Consider the following 18,541-nt stretch of genomic DNA (forward strand, 5'->3'; position numbering starts at 1 on the left):
ATTTGATGGACGTCTGCTCCTCGTCTGAAGGTGTTATTTCACTTTCTCAGCTGCTGCTGTGATCTGACACAACATCTCTCGTATCTTCGCACGTCTCAAGTCTTCTGCACTGATGTGATCACAGCTGCCGCTTGTTTCTGCGCCTTGATGGATAAAACATAGACCTGGAACTGCTGGATCCGTTCAGCTATCATCCATCACGGCCCATGAGCAGCACACACAACACACACACACACACACACACACACACACACACACACACACACACACACACACACACACACACACACACACACACACACACACACACACACACACACACACACACACACACACACACACACACACACACACACACACACACACACACACACACACACACTCAAACAGTTTCCAGACAAGTGACTTCATTCAGAAGCTCTTCTAGTGTATAACTGTTCCTGTGGATTTGATGATGGAGTCACAGGCTTTCTCCAGAACTAATGACCTTCTTTTATATGTTTTTTGCACTTTTTAATTCTATTGTTTTGTCTATTCTTTTTTTTTTAAATGCATATAGCATATAATGGACACATGCTGTGATTTTAACCACATTTTCAGAAGTTCTCAAATCTGTGGGCCATCTTTTTTCTCAGGTCTAAATCTGTCTTTTTTCCCCCCTCGCAACAGACAGATGATTTTCAGAAGTTATGGAACAAGTCATTTATTAGTTTTAGACAGTTTTGGTCAGGGCGAGATCTATGTTTTTTTTTTAAACAGGTCTATTCAGATTCTTATTTTGTATTGTTTTTTAAAGAACTGTCTTTTAAAGGTTGGATCAAGGAAGGTAAGCGAAGGAAGATCCTGTCGCGTTTAAATGAATTCACGACAGGTGTGGATGAGATTTTTGCAGATAAATTTTTACTTTGCAATTTTTTCAAGTTCAATATATGTTATTGTTTTTTTGTCTTCTATTACATTAGACATTATGTGCCACCACACACACAAACCACTTCAACTTTTTAACTTTTCTCACTGCAGCCACAACAAATAGCCACAACATTATTTCTAAAAATACCAACATATACTAAATGCCTGTTGGATCATTCTCGGTGGCTGAAGTTAAATAATATAATAAGGTCAGTGATATATTTTATGCTTATATATCTGAATAAAAACACATATATAAGTGCACGTTCAGCTGGTGGGAATATAAATATTTTACTGTATCTGATAATATAAACATTTTTACAACAAGTGTTGTATTCATAACTTTTTTAAATCTGGTCTCCCAGTATAAGACACACAAGAAAGTCAATGACAATACTGGGCAGTTATTATTAAACAATCATATTATATACAAACCTAATTTTACAATGAATATCACAAACCAAATGAAACATAAAAAATACACTGTATATATAGATTTATATTAAACAACATACGTTTCTTACGCACCCGAGGTTCCAGGTATCCTGTGACGTCATCGCAGCTGTTCTCTCCATGAAAGTAAAGATGGCGGCTGCCATAGAGCTGAGATGCTGGGGAGGAGACTGGGGTCTTCCTTCTGTCCACACCGAGTCTCTGGTGGTTTTGGTAAACATTTTAATTTCGTTTGCAGTCATTGAAACACACGTTCGCTCTGTTGACGTTTCAGTTTGACCCGCGCTAGTACCTGCAGCAGCTGTCATTGGTTAGCCTGGAGCTAACGTAGCTGCTGCACTTCCGCTGCTCGTGTTTACAAACAGACTCGCTGATCGATGTTTACTTTTGATGAAATAATAGAAATATAATCACGTACATCTGTTTTTATGAACGTCTGCGTGTTGAAGAACTGCTGCTAATGTTTGCGCATTCAAGGTCAGCTAGTTGAAAGCTAAACGTTTCAGGGAGAACACATTTTTTATATATATATATATATTAATATATAATGTCCGTTTTTAACATTACTACACTGTTTAAATTCACATTCAAACGAGCACACTTCTAATGTTCGACCGAAAATATTTTTTTCTAAAAGGCAAAATAACATGTAGTTAAAAAAAATGAATGAATGAACACGTATATAAATATATATAGAACAAAAACGATCTTAAAAAAGAAATAATAATATACAATTATATAATATATACTTTAAAAATTATAAAATATACTTTAAGAAACTCTTAATAATTTTATTTTTCACAACAATAATGTTACATTTTTTATTATTCTCAAGAGAATTTTGTCTTCAATCATTTTATTCTAAATTTATAATGCTAATATGCTCTTCTTGCAGGCGTATGCAAAGTTTGCAGGTGCTAACCTGACAGTATCACCAGTAGACTGGACATGGAGAACTCTGACCGGTGGGTGAACTCATTTAATATCTCAGTATAATGCTTTGAATGTAATTTATTTAAAAATAACGTTGTTGGCTTTGATTTTGTTTTTTTGTCAGCGACGCTCCCAGAGCTCATTTGCGGAGACTCGTACGTCGTCGAGCCGACCCAGATCCTGAACTTCTTGAGAAAAGCGGCAAGAGAATGTTTTTAACTTGACAAGAGTCATCAGGTCTCGGTGACGGATGAGTAAATCTGCCGTTTTCCCCTCAGAGGTTCAACGCCGATTTCGAGCTGACGGCCCGACAAGGAGCCGACACGATGGCCTACGTGGCTCTGCTGGAGGAGAAGCTGCGACCCGCTCTGGTAACTTCTCCTCCACCTCTTCTCGACTCACACACTCGTGCAGCTACTGTTGATCTTTGTCCAAACAGTTACACACTTTTTGGGTGGATGCAGAAAATTACGCCAACCTGACGCGGCCTTGGATCGCCTCCCGATCGCCTTTCCCTCTCAATTTCTTCACCCCTCGTCGCCACGCCAACGACGCCCTTTCCAGGATCCTGCTGGCCAAAGGAGGGTCGCAGCTGCACCGGATCTCTGAGATAGAAGGAAAGGTACTCCTCGGTCATGTGACTAGTTTATGATACGGCGCTCGTCATGAGATTATTTTGTTTGTGTCCAGATCTACAGTGAAGCCAAAGAGTGTCTGAATTTGCTCTCGTACAGACTTGGATCCAACAAATACTTTTTTGGAAACTCGTAAGTTTGACTTACTTGTCATCAGCAGTGTTGTCACTTCATATCCTTACTTTATGAACTCATTATTATCATTATTGTGGAGTTTAGCTTTAACCCTGCATGCTAGTTTTTGTTCAAACAAATGTTTTATTCTCCAAATGTAAAATAAACATTAACCTCTCTACCACAGATATTTAATTTATCAGCATTTCAACTTCATTTTTACTAATAAACTTGTGATGTATACGTTTACAAACCATTGTTTTTAACATACATTTATTCCATTACTTCCTTGTTTAATTGATGCAGAGCATTTAAAGGTAAAGTATCTTAGAGTATTATAGAATTGTGCAATATTTCCCTACTCAGTATCCACTGTTGTGGTCCTCCTGTCGTCGTGGTTACAGATAAAGTCCTAAGGTAGCACTAGAGCCACCTGAGATGTTGACGAAATAGGTTTTCTAGGATTTTAAAGGTTGTTAATGATTTTAGGCCGAGCAGTCTGGATGCCTTTGTGTTTGGCTTTCTGGCTCCTCTGCTCAAAGCGGATCTTCCCAGCAGCCCCCTGAAGAACCACCTCAGTCAACTGGAGAACCTGATTCTGTTCTGTGACAACATCCTCACCAGATACTTCAGCTCCACAGACCCCGGTATAAACACAAAAATCTTTCAAATTTCTATAGTTATTTTCATGACAATTTAAAGCAGCAATATGGAAGATTTCAGACAATTGTTTCTGGCGCCCCCCACTGTTTGAACAGTGTAACTGCAACAGTGTAAGCTTGTGGAAAATGAAGCGCCTCCACCCTGTCGCCTCACATGCATGAGCTGAGTAATGGAACAGTGTTCATTTCCTGGTAGCTTAAAAAAGTACCTTACATGACTTTAGATGGAAATGAATGCAACTGCCGTCTCTGACCCGTTAAAATAACATCTAGAGAGTTTTACTAAATAGTATGTGGTGCTGCTTTGACGATGTTTCTTACATCTTCTTGTTTCTTTCTGACGATGTCATTACTTACACACTTGTTATGTTTATTACTCAAGGCTACCCTCACACTGATACTTACTCTGTCTCCTCCATGTACTCCAGGTTCTCCTCCTTCTATCCAGGAATCTGTTGATGCAAACCTCCAGAAACTGACTCAACTTGTGAACAAAGAGTCCAACTTGATCGAGAAGGTGCGTTTGTCCGCGTGTCTTTTTTTTTGTGTTGTTATTCATGTGTGCGTCTGTCAACAGATGGACGACAACTTGCGCAGCAGCAACAGTCCTCAGCACAGAACTCACCGTCCGGAGCCCAAACCCAGTCCGAAGGGCGAGAGGAACTCCACTCCTGCTTGACCTCTGACCTCTCTGGGCCTGGTGTAGACTTAAGGTGCAATCATGACTCTAATATTCATCCCGACTTGAAATGCTTTTATGCTAGAACCCACAGGGAGAAATGACTTTTAGGGATGAAGAAAGTGCATGTGTGAGAAGTTGAGAAGACGTTGACGAGTCCAGCAGGGAGAAAGTCAGTTTGACCTCTGAGAGCGTCCATTTGCTTGAACAGATTTCTTTCAATAAGGGGCTGCATTTAAATATTTAGTTTTCTACATAATCACCAGGTCTAAGAAGAGCACTTTATAAACGTCAGAGTCAGTTTATTTTCAGATAACTTTAAGATGCTTCTTTCATTGTAAATATTTATTTAACCAAAACGAAGCGATGCAAGTGAATGAAACAGAATCGACCACAACACTGAGGCCTGCTGCACTATGTTAGCTCAGCTCTGCGAAGACTTTTAACAGGATGTTAAGTGTGTTTTGTTCTTTTAATTTCTGCTGTGCATTCAATTGACTTTTCATTATTCACCCCAGGATCGTCATTTATCATTATTTTCTGAAGTTGCTAAGATATTACGAGGACGATGAATAAGTTTGTCGTTTGTAATTCACCGACTGATTTACCTTCATGCGACCGTCATAAGCTGCCTTTGATTTGAAGTGTTCTCATCCGTCACCATGGTTACCGCCCAGTTAAGCGGGAACATTCCCTTTTTTTGAAGCCGTGCTCAGTTTTTTTTGGCAGCTTTCGTTCCAACAACATCTCATCATGCTTATGAAGAACAAATGTTTTTAGCGTGCCTTCATGACTGCTTGTGTCTTTGTGTTCCGACTTCACGTTAAATAAAAATACAACAACGAAGTGCTTTTGTTCATTTATGATGTGAGAGATTGGAAAATACTTTGTTTTGATGGAAAAATAACAAAACGGTAATTGAGTTTGAACACTCAAGCCAAGAATCTAACAGGCACATTTCCTGTGTATTTCCATCAACTTAAGGCTGAACAAAACAAATCTGCATCTTCTTTTCTTACTATTGAGCCCAAGTTACTGCAACTTTCAAAAGTTTCCTTTAAAATGGGGACGAATAACGACGTTTTCATTTTTACCTTAAATGTTCTAAACAAATAATTTGACAACATATATCTGTTGTTACGTTCCAATATATAAATAAAGCAGCTTTAAGTGGAGATTGACATAAAATAATTTTCAACTCACCTTCATGAAGATCTTAACTTCTGCTCCCACTTAAAAAAACACCACTGTGGTGCTAATGCTAACAACAACTGTGCTAGCATCTCACATCACAACAGGTGAAGAAAATAGTTGACGAATTTGGTACTAAATAATTAATCTCTACATTTTGTATTTTATCCGTTAGATTTTTTATTTAAGCATCAAAACAGCTGCTTGTCTATAGATGAATTTTAAATAAAACTAATTTCGTACCTGTTTTTTTTAGCTTATACCTTTTTTCGTTATTTTTATGGCGGTTGACCAAGTGTATTCAGGCGCATTACCGCCACCTAGTGTTCATTTCTAACGCTGAACTAAAACCAACGTCAATAAAAATCTGAGTCAGAAAATCACAACTTACATTAAAAAATATATTGAAGCTTAGAGAAAAAATAAATTCACGGCAAGTTAAACACAGCCGGTGGCATCTGTTCATGGAGGTTATTTATACAAAACAGGCTTTATAAACAACATGAAACATGTTCAAAGTGCTACAGTGAATATTTGGCCTAAAAACAAACAGGAAGCAGAAAGATTGTAACAGTGAGGACGACTAGTGAGGAGCAGCATAACAAACATCAGCAAAACAAGACAGTTTATCCACATATGTAAACTTATTTATGTGTAAATGTTGAGGGAGCTCAATGAACTTGAAATAATCTCAATTATTATAAGTTAAATCTACTCTCTTCATACACAAACTTAAAAAAAACAAACAATAAATGTCCGCTAAAATCCAAACTAAGAGTCTTTGATGAACTCTGGAACCTCGGGCACCATGCACACCTGCAGGCTCCCTGGACTCTCAAGCGCGAAGGCTGGGTGGCAGAGTTTGGTGAAGGTGTGCTGCAGAGAGCCCAGCAGGTGTCCACTCGTGGCGTCGTAGAACTCCAGACTTCCCCTCTGGTAGTCCAGCAGAGTTCCCACTCTGTCCGGAGCTTCGATCACCTGGACGCTGCACCTCACGCCACCGTGGAGCATCTGGAACCTGCAGCTGGAGAGACCAGAACGTCAAGAGATCCCACAGACTGATGATGGAGTTTGTCTTCACTTCGTACCCAGAGGGAGTCGGTGTGCACTGCAGACACCAGGAGAGGCTGTTCTCCCCCAGTGAGCTGCTCTTGTTGGCGGTACGGTACGCCACCCCCAGTCTGTACGACACACACCCCGAAACTACCGTCTCCCAGTAGTAGCGTCCGCTGGCTGGGAGGAGCTCGCCCAGTATGGAGGGACAGCTGCACACAGCAGTGAGAAAGAATTCAATTAAGTTTGTAGACTTTTTTAGGTATATTTGAAGAGGTGTCAGTATACAAGTACAATAGTTGAATTGATGAATTTCCAATAACATATTTTTTTTAAGGATTTAAATGTTTATTCTAATAATTGTATTCAATTATTTGTACATTTAAATGTTTATTCTAATAATTTTATTCAATTATTTGTACATTTAAATGTTTATTTTAATCATTTTATTCAATTATTTGTACATTGAAATGTTTATTCTAATAATTTAATTCAATTATTTGTACATTGAAATGTTTATTCTAATAATTGTATTCAATTATTTGTACATTTAAATGTTTATTCTAATAATTTAATTCAATTATTTGTACATTGAAATGATTATTCTAATCATTTAATTCAATATTTTTTACATTGAAATGTTGATTTTTCCAAAATAATTGAATTAAATCAAATCGATTTTTTCAAATAGATGCACTCGTTTGTTGGTACTATTATAGTAACATGTGAATATTAAATTTAAAGGCTACGATTTTAAGAAATTTAAATCTAGAACAAATCATTTTGAAATATTTAATCAGAATATCAAAGGCTATGTGTAAAAATTAAAAAAAAATATTCACATTTTTAAATATCTTCAATAATTCATAAACATGAAATAAATCAACTTTCAATATATAAATTATTAAATTCAAATATTCCAAAAGAACCTTTCAATTGGAATATTCATTCCATTCAATATTCTATTGGAACTATTCCAATTAAATACGTTTACGATACATTTTGAGATACATATTTAGAAAATCCTTGACCGATCACGAGGCATCTGAAGCTGAACTCACAGTTTGTCAGTCGGGGGTCGTTGCTCATGAGCGTCCAGTGAGTAGCAGAGGGTGGTCTGGTCTGACGACAGCTCCAGGGCGGGGTGGGCTGAAGACTTCAGTAGCTGGAACTTGGTTCCTACGAGACCACAGAGGGGATTTGCACCTTAGCAGGGTTTCAGATTATATGTCGTCCGCTTTGAACCACAGGTCACAAATCTGCCGTTAACCGTGTTTGTGTTTCCGTGTTAGCGTAGACGAAAGTGAGATCCAGACCTTTGGTGGAGATGAGAGCCGCCTCGCTTTGCTCACTGGCTCCTGCCTCGTTCACAGCTTTGATGTAGAACAAGTAGCTCTCGTTGGGCTGCAGGACGACTCTGTGCTCGCAACTTTTGATGCCGGCGATGGACCTGCGAGAGGAGCGTTAGATTTACAACTATTTAAAGGTCGAAGGTCGAAGGACGCACCTGAGCCCCTCCCCCTCCAGCTCGTACTGACGGCAGTACTCCAGCGTGTAACTCAGGCCGGGCGTCTGTCGTCCTGGACTCCACCTCAACATGGCCACGTCCCACATGACGGTGCAACGCTGCGACTCAATCATGGGCACGGAAGGGGCTGTCAAAACATGCCGGAGTTAAACCCTGGAAAGTAAAAGGAGCGAAAACATCCAAGCGTTTTCTTCTGACCGGTGCTGAAGTTGAGCCTCTCGCTGGGCAGAGAGCAGCCCGTGCAGTTGACGGCCATCACCCACACTTTGTACGTCTTGTCGGGCTCCAGCTCCTCCAGGACACAGTGGCTCTCCTTCACGGTCACTCGGTACTCTTCGGACACGGCTGTGGACCAGAACCAGGAGAGACTTCGCATGAAGACTAGCATCACAAACCTCTCTTTCTCTCTAGTGTGCATTAGGATTAAGGCTGAATTAAAGCAGCTCTTTTATTCACCCGAAGAAGATTAAGAATCGCACATGGTCAGAAACTTTGATGTCTGTGTTTCCCTCCTTTTTTTTTTTTTTCGTAAACTGTGCAAATCATTGAAACCAACAGTACATTCTCTCAGTCATTAGAATACAAATGTTCTATAACTAATCCTGTGTTTGCTTGATTTAGTTTCCTACGATCAATTATTCATCAGGTTAAAATAACTTAATAAAACAGAACTGATAAAACACATTAAAAAAAAAATCATTTGCATGGTAATTGTTGAAAATTGTTTAATTAAAGTTGAAAATTATTTGATTATATTTAAACAATTGTTGTATTAAAATAAAAAAAAATAATGATTATGGTTCAAATTAGTTTGATTTTAGTTGAGAATCATTTGATTAAAGTATATATTTTTTATTACAGTTAAAATGGTTTGATTAAAGTTGAAAAATGTTTGATTAAAGTTGAAAATTGTTTGATTAAATTTGAAAAGTTTGATTTAAGTTGAAAATTCTTTGATTATAGTCGAAAATCTTTAGAGTACATTTTAAGTTTATATTTGAAAAGTTAAAATACATTTATTAATTATTTAAAAACTTAAAAATACAGTTCTTAATTATTTGAAAAGTTAAAATAAAGTTATTATTTATTTGAAAAGTTAAAAATACAGTTATTCATTATTTGAAAAGTTAAAAATACAGTTATTAATTATTTGAAAAGTTAAAATACAGTTATTAATTATTTGTTTACATTTGAAAAGTGTCATTTTACATTTAAAAACATCAGATAATTGTTGAATAAAGTTGTAAATTGTTTGACGACAGTTGATAATTGTCGAATACAGTAACAATGCTGAAACATGTGTTTAAAAACTCAATGACCTCCCTGTGGTTCCTCCATGCAGTAGACCTGGAAGCAGTCGATGATGTCCTCAGGGTTGACCCACCAGTACACGGTGACGTTGGTGCTGGTGGCTGAACTGGGCTCCTGGGCCTGGAGGACTGGACTCTGAGGAACTGTGGACACACCGAGGACGTGGATCAGAAAAATAGAAGACAAACCTCACAGACTCTCTCTTCTCACCTGAGATGCCTTCTCGCTGCGGGAGCTGCGAGCTCGACGAGTTTCCTTTGGCGAAATCTTCAAACGACAACAAGCCTCTCGGACCCAGCTCCAGTGACATGCTGGACTCTAGCGCCGCCTGCAGTCTGCACGTACACACAACACACACATCAATCAAAGCTATGCAATAGCATGAAGGAAGATTTGTGTCTTTGTTATTTAATAAAAAGATGCTTTTATAAAACAGGGTCACAGAAAACCCTCTCATGCACCAGATATGGCCTGTGGGTCGGAAGTTTGGGATCTCTGATTTTAAGTTATTATTGAGATACATGGTTTTATTTTACTTTAGAAGGAAACTGGAGTACCAAGAGAACACCCACACAAGCTAACAATGGAAAACACATGCTGAAATATTCACTGGAGCTGAATGAAAAGTCCAGGTGTTAGTTAGTAAAGCACACATGAACACAACATGAACACGACTCGCAACTTTACCGTTCTTGAATCTCTTCAGGGGACTATCAAGAGAACAGAAGACTGATCACAGATCTGACAGATCGAGCAGCAGCATCATCATGAAGGTTGAGCAGGACTCACCCTGGCCTCCGTCTCCGCCTCTCTGGCCGTCGTCTCCAGAGAAGACTTGGCCGAGTCGATGTTCTCCTGGAAGGACACGATCTGGTCGTAGAGCCGCTCCAGCTTGTTCTTCTTCTCCTCCTCCATGCTGACGGACATGCCGTTGTACTGGTCCATCACCACCGCCATCATCTCGTCGTTCTGAGCCTTCATGGCGCCCTCGCTCTCCACAAACTGGTCCTGGATCAGGAGTTACTGTGAGATGGGTTTTCTTTTTTTTTTCCCGCACAGCACAGGTGGAGGAGTTTTTACCTCCACAGAGTTGTAGGCCAGCTCCAACTCAGACACCAGGTCCTCGATGTTCTCAGAACGTCCCTGCAGCTCCGAGATCCAGTCGCTCAGACGGTCCTGGTACAGAGTTCGGTTCTGACTGATGTTGGCTTTAGTTACAGTTTTCTATTCTACACACCCTTCTCTTCATAAGAACACAAACAACCACCGGGATTCTTTTCCTCACGGATCCAGTTTCTTCATCGCAACAAATCAATGTGAACCCGAGCAGGCCGAGTCGTGCGCCAGCTGGAGAGCAAAACTCACAGCTCGTCACATGAAGAACCAAACTGATATTATTTACTCTCAATGGTTCGTGGACTTATTTTGTAGGTCACTGTTGTTGCAACAAGATGACACGATTTAAGTTATTTACCAGAGCTGGAGTTAATGTATAACTTCTGAAAGTATTCTCTGTTTAAAGTATTAAAGTCTATTTAAAATGCACAAAATACGTACTTTAGTTATTATAAGTACAATTTAAGTATGTTTAAAGGGCTTTTGCTTCCTGTTATTTAAAGTATACTCAAAGTATACCTATGTGCACATAACAATAACTTAAATTTATTTAAAATGTACTAAAATTCTACTTAGAATCTAATTAAAGGAAATTTAAATGTACTTTAAACACAATTGATATGTATTTAAAGAAATTCACTATAAATGTATTTAAAGTCTACTTAGTCTTAATATGTACTTGATTTTATGAACACTTAAAGCGTGTTTGAAGGGAAGTGCATGTCCTTGAAATATATCTTAGGTACTTTCTACCTGAGGTGCGTGGAAAACAACCTAAAAATGTATTTAAAACTTGCCTAATATGAACTTAATATGTACTTTTACTAAAATGATACTTAAAATGCAATCAATTCACGTTAAGCATGTTTTAAGTGCAGTGCATGTATCCAGTTTACTTAAAATATACTTAAAGTACACTAGAAGTATACCCATGTCATGTGCACACAAAATCTTCAGTTTATTTTAAATGTACTAAAAGTCGACTTTAAATGTACTTGGAGTCTAATTTAAGGACATTTAAATGTACTGTGAACACAATATGTATTTAAAGAAATGCACTATAAATAAAAGTCTACCATATTTTAAGAACACATACAAGCATGTTTTAAGTGCAGTGCATGTCCTTCAAATATAGCTTTAGCTTTATTTTATATCTGAGCATGGAAAATGACCTGAAAATGTATTTAAAACTTTATTAATATGTACTTAAAGTGCAATTTTACCTATGTGGCATTAAGGTTAGCTTGAAATGCTTTATGTACATTTAAAATGTACTTAAAATGAACCTTATTCATAATTAAAGTGCAAATAAAATGTACTAAAAAGTCAACTAGTAATTCAGTCGGGTAAAAGTAATGATTATTACCATAATTGGTTTGAAGTAAAAGTGAAGTCTCTACAACATAACTGCACTACTGTCCACCTCTGGATGGATTACTTATGACCTTAATGATGTCAATGTTGTTCTCTCAGCACAGGAACTCATCTTACCTTGAGCTCCTCGTAGGCGTCGTCCACGGTGGTGACCTTATGTTCTCGGTGCTCCCGACACTCTTCCTCCGACAGCAGCCGATCACAGGTCAGACAGAACCAGTCCATGCCTTCCAACTCTGCAGCCAACCGGGCCTGACTCTCCTCCTCCGCATCAATGATGTCATATTCTGCTTCGATGGCTTCTTCTTCGAGGAGGTCCAAGACTTCCTTCTGCTCTTCCATCTCCACCTCTTTTGTCTCCACAGCAGGTACTAGTCTGGACTCTTCTTCATCCTTCTTTATCTCAGTGTTTGTTATGACTTCATAATCATCACTGGTCACTTCTGCTTCCTCCTCTTTCTGCTCTTCTGCTGCTGCTTCCACGATGTTCTTGCTTGAATCTTCTTCAGGTACGACGACCTCCTCCTGTCTTATCAATGCAGATGAATCTTCTTCAGGTACGATGACCTCCTCCTGCCTTATCAATGCAGATGAATCTTCTTCAGGTACGATGACCTCCTCCTGCCTTATCAATGCAGATGAATCTTCTTCAGGTACGACGACCTCCTCCTGTCTTATTGATGCAGATGAATCTACTTCAGGTACGACAACCTCCTTCTCCTGTCTTATCAATGCAGATGAATGTACTTCAGGAACGACGATCTCCTCCTCTCGACTGATCAATGCAGTGAAATCTACTTCAGGTACGATGATCTCCTCTCGACTGATCAATGCAGTTGAATCTACTTCAGGTACGACGGCCTCCTCCTCCTGTCTTATCAATACAGATGAATCTTCTTCAGGTACGAAGATCTCCTCTCGATTTATAAATGCAGATGAATCTACTTCAGGTACGACGACCTCCTCCTCTCGACTGATCAATGCAGATAAATCTTCTTGTGGAGCAAAACTTCTCAGAACCCTCACAGGTTCTTCTCCCGCCTCAGCTTCAGAAGAACTTAAATTTAAAATATCACGGTGAACCTCTGGTTCCAATTCTTTTGGGGTTTCCTCGCCACCTCCTGGACTCACTGTCGTTTCATCAGGCGGTGACACAGGTTCAAATCCCATAAACGTCTCCATGTCCACGTCCATCTCAACGGTTTCTCCTCTGGGGATGAAAATAACCATTTCTTCACTCTCAGGCTCAGGATGAGAAGATTCTATCGTTCCTACAGGAGCTTGAGCTTCACTTTTCTGCGCCATCTCTTCTTGAATCTTCATGTCTTTCTCGCTCGAGGTCTGGGGTTCAACCCCCAAATCCTGATCAGTCTCTGTGACAAGTGATCCATCGTTAATGTTCCTTTGTGAGTCTCCATCTTCTTGCACAGGGAACAACTCTTCCTCCTCTGGTTTGACCTTCTTAAGATCAATCTCGACTTGGGTTTGGACCTCCGTCTTCTCCTCCACCTTCACCACCGCCTCGACCTCTCGTTCAGAATCAGTGCTCACCTCAACAGGAAGTGCCTCGGCACTTACTTCCTCCGGCACAAATGATTGAACTTCATCTCTGCTTATAACAACCTCCTTTTTATTCACTTCCTGTCCTGATGTCTCTTCTGGCAAACTTCTCTCACTGCTCTCCGTCTTATCGACAGATTCGTCTTTGCTTTCCAGAGTCTTCACTTTCTCAACATGAGGGGATTTTTCAGGTTGTTCCTCCTTCTCGAGCTCCACTGTTGCCTCATCTTTGGCGTCCAGCTGTTGACAAATAATGGACGTCTCAGTTGAGACACTTTTACTGTCCTGGTTCATCTTCTCTCCCTCTATTCTGTCAGACTCCAGGTTGGATTTTTCATCCATGTCTGCACTCAGAACTTCTTTCACCTCAGTTCTCTTCTCCTCTGGCTTTTCTTTAACTTCCTCCTCCTCCTCCTCGGCTCTTCTCAAGCATCCTGTCGTGTCAAAATCGCTCTGCGGCCACATCATCCTCCCGGCTCTCTTCTGCTCCACAGGCTGTGTTTGTTCCTCATCGGTGGGCGTTTCATCTTTCAGGGTGAACTTCTGCAGGTACCCCTCGTCTTCCTCGGAGTCGGAGAAGCGTCTCTTGTAGGATTTTTCCGACGCCACACTCTCCGCCTCCGAGAACTCCCCCTCACTCTTCCTCCTCTCTCCCAGAGCGTCCTCGTAGAGGTCCGTGTACATGAAGGACATGGCGGTGGGCTCGTCCAGCAGGATTTGGTCTATGATCTTTGGAGGTCCGGATGAGATGTAGATTGGCGTGAGGGTGGTCTCCTCGCTGACGAACAACGCTCCACCGCTCTCCTTGGCGGACCTCTGACTCTCTCGTCTAGCTCTGACGGTCGCTTCCATCTCCAGCTCTTCTTCTCTCCGCTGGGCCGTGTCATCTGTTTCTCCATAGAAGACCTCGTCGAGATGTTCCTCAACGATATCCCCCTCTGATACCATGACAAACGACTCTTCCATCACCGCGGGGGTCACCGTGGCGGCTTCTGTCGCATGTTCCTCTTGGGGCTTGACTGCAGGACGTTCTACTTCCTGGTCGGGGATCTGAGCAGGTTCCTCTGGGGCCACCACGTCCACCAGAGTAAACTTCTCAAAGTAGTCATCCTGAGTGGGAGTGTGTTGGAGAGCTCGATCTGCCCATGACTTGTCTTCTTTTGCCGACTGTTGACAGACCAGGTGGGAGGTTAAATCGATACGATGGATTATGTCTCACATTTTATGTGGACGTTGGATGGTTGGATCAAATCAAACTAGATTCAGTTCCTTTCGATATCCTGACCTTAGAAGATGCCAGTGTTCAATAAAAGATTATTGACGTCGACAATAATACAGAGGATTCCACGCACAGTAAAAATAAGGGTAGAAGGAAAGACATTTTCTCGGTGAGATTTGAAACAGGAGGACACAAAGAAAATTAAGATATACTGACAGGTCAAGAATCCAAAAATTGTATCACAATCAACTCATACCTAAATGTAATTTCTTTTCAGCCCTTAAATTAGATTGGCTAAAGGATTTTGGCCCCATGTTTGATTAGGTTTTACATCCTTACTTTATAGTTTTGAAATACTAGTGTGAAATACAATCTTCTTTCTTTTTTTTTAAACGAAAAATATATTTATTTACACATAGCAAATCCGTTTTCTTAAGTTCCTAGTTCCCAAAAGAACATGATAAAAATGTATAATTGAAAAGGTCTTTGCTTTCAAAAATATGTCCTTTAAATAATACACTGGTTACTAGTGATGTCACTTTAAGAAAACGTTTGCTGTGTCTCAAATCGCATACTAGCGTACCCAAAGTTAGTATTTTTAGTGCGTAAGTGCGTCTCAATTCTTAGAATGCGAAAGTTAGTGCGCCATGCACACTTAATTGGCGTACTAAAACGCCCACAAAACTGATTATGGTTCGATGGACACTAACCACCCTAAACAGCCGCCATCTTAATGACATTTTAAACGGAAGTTACGTCATATATATATATGCATATATATTCATATACTTACATGTGCATTTTCAGCAGCAGTAGAAGGATGACACGTCTTCAGTGCTGATACCAGCTTAAATATCTCGCGAATATTTCGATTGTCATATTTTTTCTTTATTTATTTTTCTAAACTTGCAAAACGTGCTGCCAGCAGGTGTCGATAGCGTTCCTACAGCTGGTTGAAACCATCGTTAAATAGTAGTAGAAGAAGAAGCTGTCGCCTCAATTCCGGTTAGTGTGTAGCAGCAGTGTTTGATTTGAGACATACTATCTGTTGAGAATTTGCGTACTAGTTAGTACGTACACTATCTTGATGCATACAAACTTCTAGTATACTAAGAGAAGTATGCAAATGGAGACACAGCATGGGTCTCTTTAGTAGCTAGTCATAGTTATACCTTCTTTTTTTTATATAAATAATAATTGTAAACATCTACTGTAGAACAGCAATGTCATACCACGTGGCAACATCAGATTGGATTAAAGTTTCAGTTGATGACCCTTAAAAAGGCCAGTGTTAAAGTTAATTTCCTTATCTTAGACAGAGATCATGGATGTCAACAATCATACACGTTTCCAACGTCAATGGAAGTGACAAACACTGTGACTCATACTTCCTGTTTAGTCTACATGTTGTTGGACCCGGAGCATCCACTCTCTAAAGATATTGGACCCTTGTGTTTAGGGCTTCATTTCAGGAGATAAATTAATAAATATGGGAAAAATGTTGGCTGCTCATTCTATTAGTGCTGGTCAATTAAATACATTCAAATACAGCATGAAATGGAAGATAAATTCAAGGCACTCATTATTAATCACATCAACACTGATGAGATTCAAACAAGACCAGCTGCTGCGTCAAAACTCACCTCATCCTGATCCAGTATCTCCAGCTCCACTGTCTGGTCCACTCGGGTGAGGCTGTGTTTGTTCCTGGACCTGATTTGGGGCGTCTGGTTAAGATAGGACAAGTTATCCTTCAGGTCTGTGCTTTCTTCTTCGTCGACTGTGGGAAGTTTCGATGGAACTCTGATGTTGAGAATCTCAAATCCATCCGAGATTAAACTGAACAGCTGCTGATCTTTGTTTTTGATGTCTTCCAAGTCCGCTTCTGTGGCCGTAGACTCCTGTTTGACATTAGGCAGAGACACCTCGGCCATCTCGGGCCGCTCTACGCCCAGAGCTGAGGCCGATCTGGAACTTCCAGGCCGGCTGAACCGGTCCGACAACCTGCTGAAGCGTCCGCCGGACCTGGTCCTCCTGCGCACCACCTTCTCCTCATCGAAGACGATGGTAATTTTCCCGGCGGTTCCAGGTCCTTCCATGCTGCAGGCTTCAGACACAGAACTGGTCTCGGAGGCCCAGGGAGTAGAACAGCGGCTGGAGGCCGTCTCCCACACGATACCGCTGTCCTCGCTCTGAACCGTGACCATGGAGAAAGACGGGTCCACCATCAGGCACTGGAGTTGGGGCTTCACGGATTGATCCTGGACGACCTCTCGGAGGCTGAAGGGATAGAGGAAAAGGATCAGGGTCAGATCCGCTCACAGGGAAATGCAATCAGGGAACGAACCAATGAATCAAATCAAAACAAGATTGAGCAACACGGCCGCGCTGCCACCTAATCAAATCTAACCTGAAAACACCCTAACAGCTGCTTATCTTCTCCTGCGGGAGCTGCAGGTCTCCAGCCCTTCAATCGGGTGTCGGATGTCCAAGAAAGAAACATTATAATGAACTTGGCAGGTACTTCTACTGACATTCCGAGGAGGGTTTGCGCGAGGTGATGCCGCAACTCGTCATTTATGTGATATTGAAAGAATCTATGATGCAGCAGTCCACGTGAAAGATTGTCAAACATGCACGGTATGTACTTTTACTTTACTTATAACTTATGATACACAAGGTGCATCAACTTATGTGATCAATAGAGCAAATGACAAGGAATTTGGTTTAAAAAACTACCTGTTTTGAAGTTCCTCCACTTCGTCATCATCGTCAGAAACTTCGCCCTGAAAGTCCTGCGACTCCACGTCCGAATTCTCCCATTCATGCATCTTGGCGCCAAAATAAACTGCCGTATTGAATCCTCTGGAATATATGTTATCTTTGTGTTTTTAGCCCCTCTTTCTGCAGTTAGTGTGTCTGGTGGCTGTCATTCTAAGTTAGGAGCCGAGCGACTGACTCAGCGGGGGGACAGAAATAGACGAGAGTGGAGGGTAGAGACGGGAGCGGGAAATCTCACTGGCTCTTGGGTTGATTCCTCTGACAGCAGGAGTGGATCTCTGAAGGAATTGTCAACACATCAGACGCACAGTTTTTCGCTTACATTCGCCCCGAATGAATCATTAAGTTACTGATTTATCTTAAGGGGGGCCTCCGGTAGAATTGAAGATGTGTGGCTTTAAGATGAAAATCCCCTTCCCTGGGTTAAATATAGGCTGAAACTAGACTCCCCTGCTGCTCACGGCTGCAACACCCAACGCAACCAGTTGCATTCTCACACACGCTCCGGTCCAACACACTGGCACTAAACAACATCATAAAAGTGGACGTTACATGGATTTAAAACACAGATGCACACACACCAGCGCCAGGATTAAATTAAACCGATTTCCACGTATTTGGAACGAATGGTACAAAAGCACGTATTTAAACAATCCTCTTGCGCTCAGGCACCTCCAGGATCTTTCAGGATTTCATTTTTCCTCGGACGTAATGACTACTGAATTGCAATTTTAAAAAAATGAAGAAACGCTCAGAAGATTTGCTCGTTAATTGTAAAAAAATATACATAAACAATCTAATATACGAAACACTTTATTGAGCATACATAAACTAAAAAAATATATGATTAAATTAAATGTGGTTTGAAAGCAAAAAGCAAAAAATGTAAAAGATCTTCTAAATGAAATAAATCAAAGAATAGTGATAAAGTATGGTGAATAAAATATCGATTTTACATATATTGGTGTATTGTTCTTTTTCCTCACACCCCTACAAAATAAATTTGGCATAACGTTGACACAC

General features: G+C 40.4%; 2 protein-coding genes across 3 annotated transcripts; one reads left to right on the plus strand and one right to left on the minus strand.

Moving 5' to 3' along the window:
* The first annotated feature begins 1,149 nt into the window (after window positions 1-1,149).
* Window positions 1,150-5,231, plus strand: mtx3 (metaxin 3). Of its 2 annotated transcripts, none has more exons than XM_087793994.1 (9): window positions 1,150-1,575; window positions 2,258-2,327; window positions 2,420-2,496; window positions 2,574-2,666; window positions 2,735-2,917; window positions 2,986-3,062; window positions 3,534-3,691; window positions 4,135-4,223; window positions 4,284-5,231. In XM_087793994.1, exons 1-9 carry the CDS (start codon window positions 1,483-1,485, stop codon window positions 4,383-4,385), a joined length of 942 nt encoding a protein of 313 aa, XP_087650120.1. In that variant the 5' UTR covers window positions 1,150-1,482; the 3' UTR covers window positions 4,386-5,231. The 2 variants fall into 2 exon arrangements, with proteins under 2 accessions (XP_087650120.1, XP_087650125.1); XM_087793999.1 differs by having other exon boundaries at window positions 1,481-1,575; window positions 2,760-2,917.
* Window positions 5,232-6,055: 824 nt separating this feature from the next.
* On the minus strand, window positions 6,056-17,014 carry cmya5 (cardiomyopathy associated 5). The gene is made up of 13 exons (XM_087794008.1): window positions 16,381-17,014; window positions 12,076-14,685; window positions 10,549-10,644; window positions 10,258-10,476; window positions 10,156-10,178; window positions 9,679-9,803; window positions 9,477-9,611; window positions 8,356-8,502; window positions 8,137-8,284; window positions 7,946-8,079; window positions 7,691-7,808; window positions 6,665-6,841; window positions 6,056-6,600 (listed from the first exon to the last, which is right to left on the minus strand). The coding sequence occupies exons 1-13, from the start codon at window positions 16,963-16,965 to the stop codon at window positions 6,348-6,350; spliced, it is 4,770 nt and encodes a 1,589-aa protein (XP_087650134.1). The 5' UTR covers window positions 16,966-17,014; the 3' UTR covers window positions 6,056-6,347.
* Between the last annotated feature and the right edge of the window lie 1,527 nt (window positions 17,015-18,541).

Source organism: Callionymus lyra, chromosome 1, assembly GCF_982586985.1.
Source record: "Callionymus lyra chromosome 1, fCalLyr1.hap1.1, whole genome shotgun sequence".
In the NCBI taxonomy this organism is placed as follows: domain Eukaryota; kingdom Metazoa; phylum Chordata; class Actinopteri; order Syngnathiformes; family Callionymidae; genus Callionymus; species Callionymus lyra.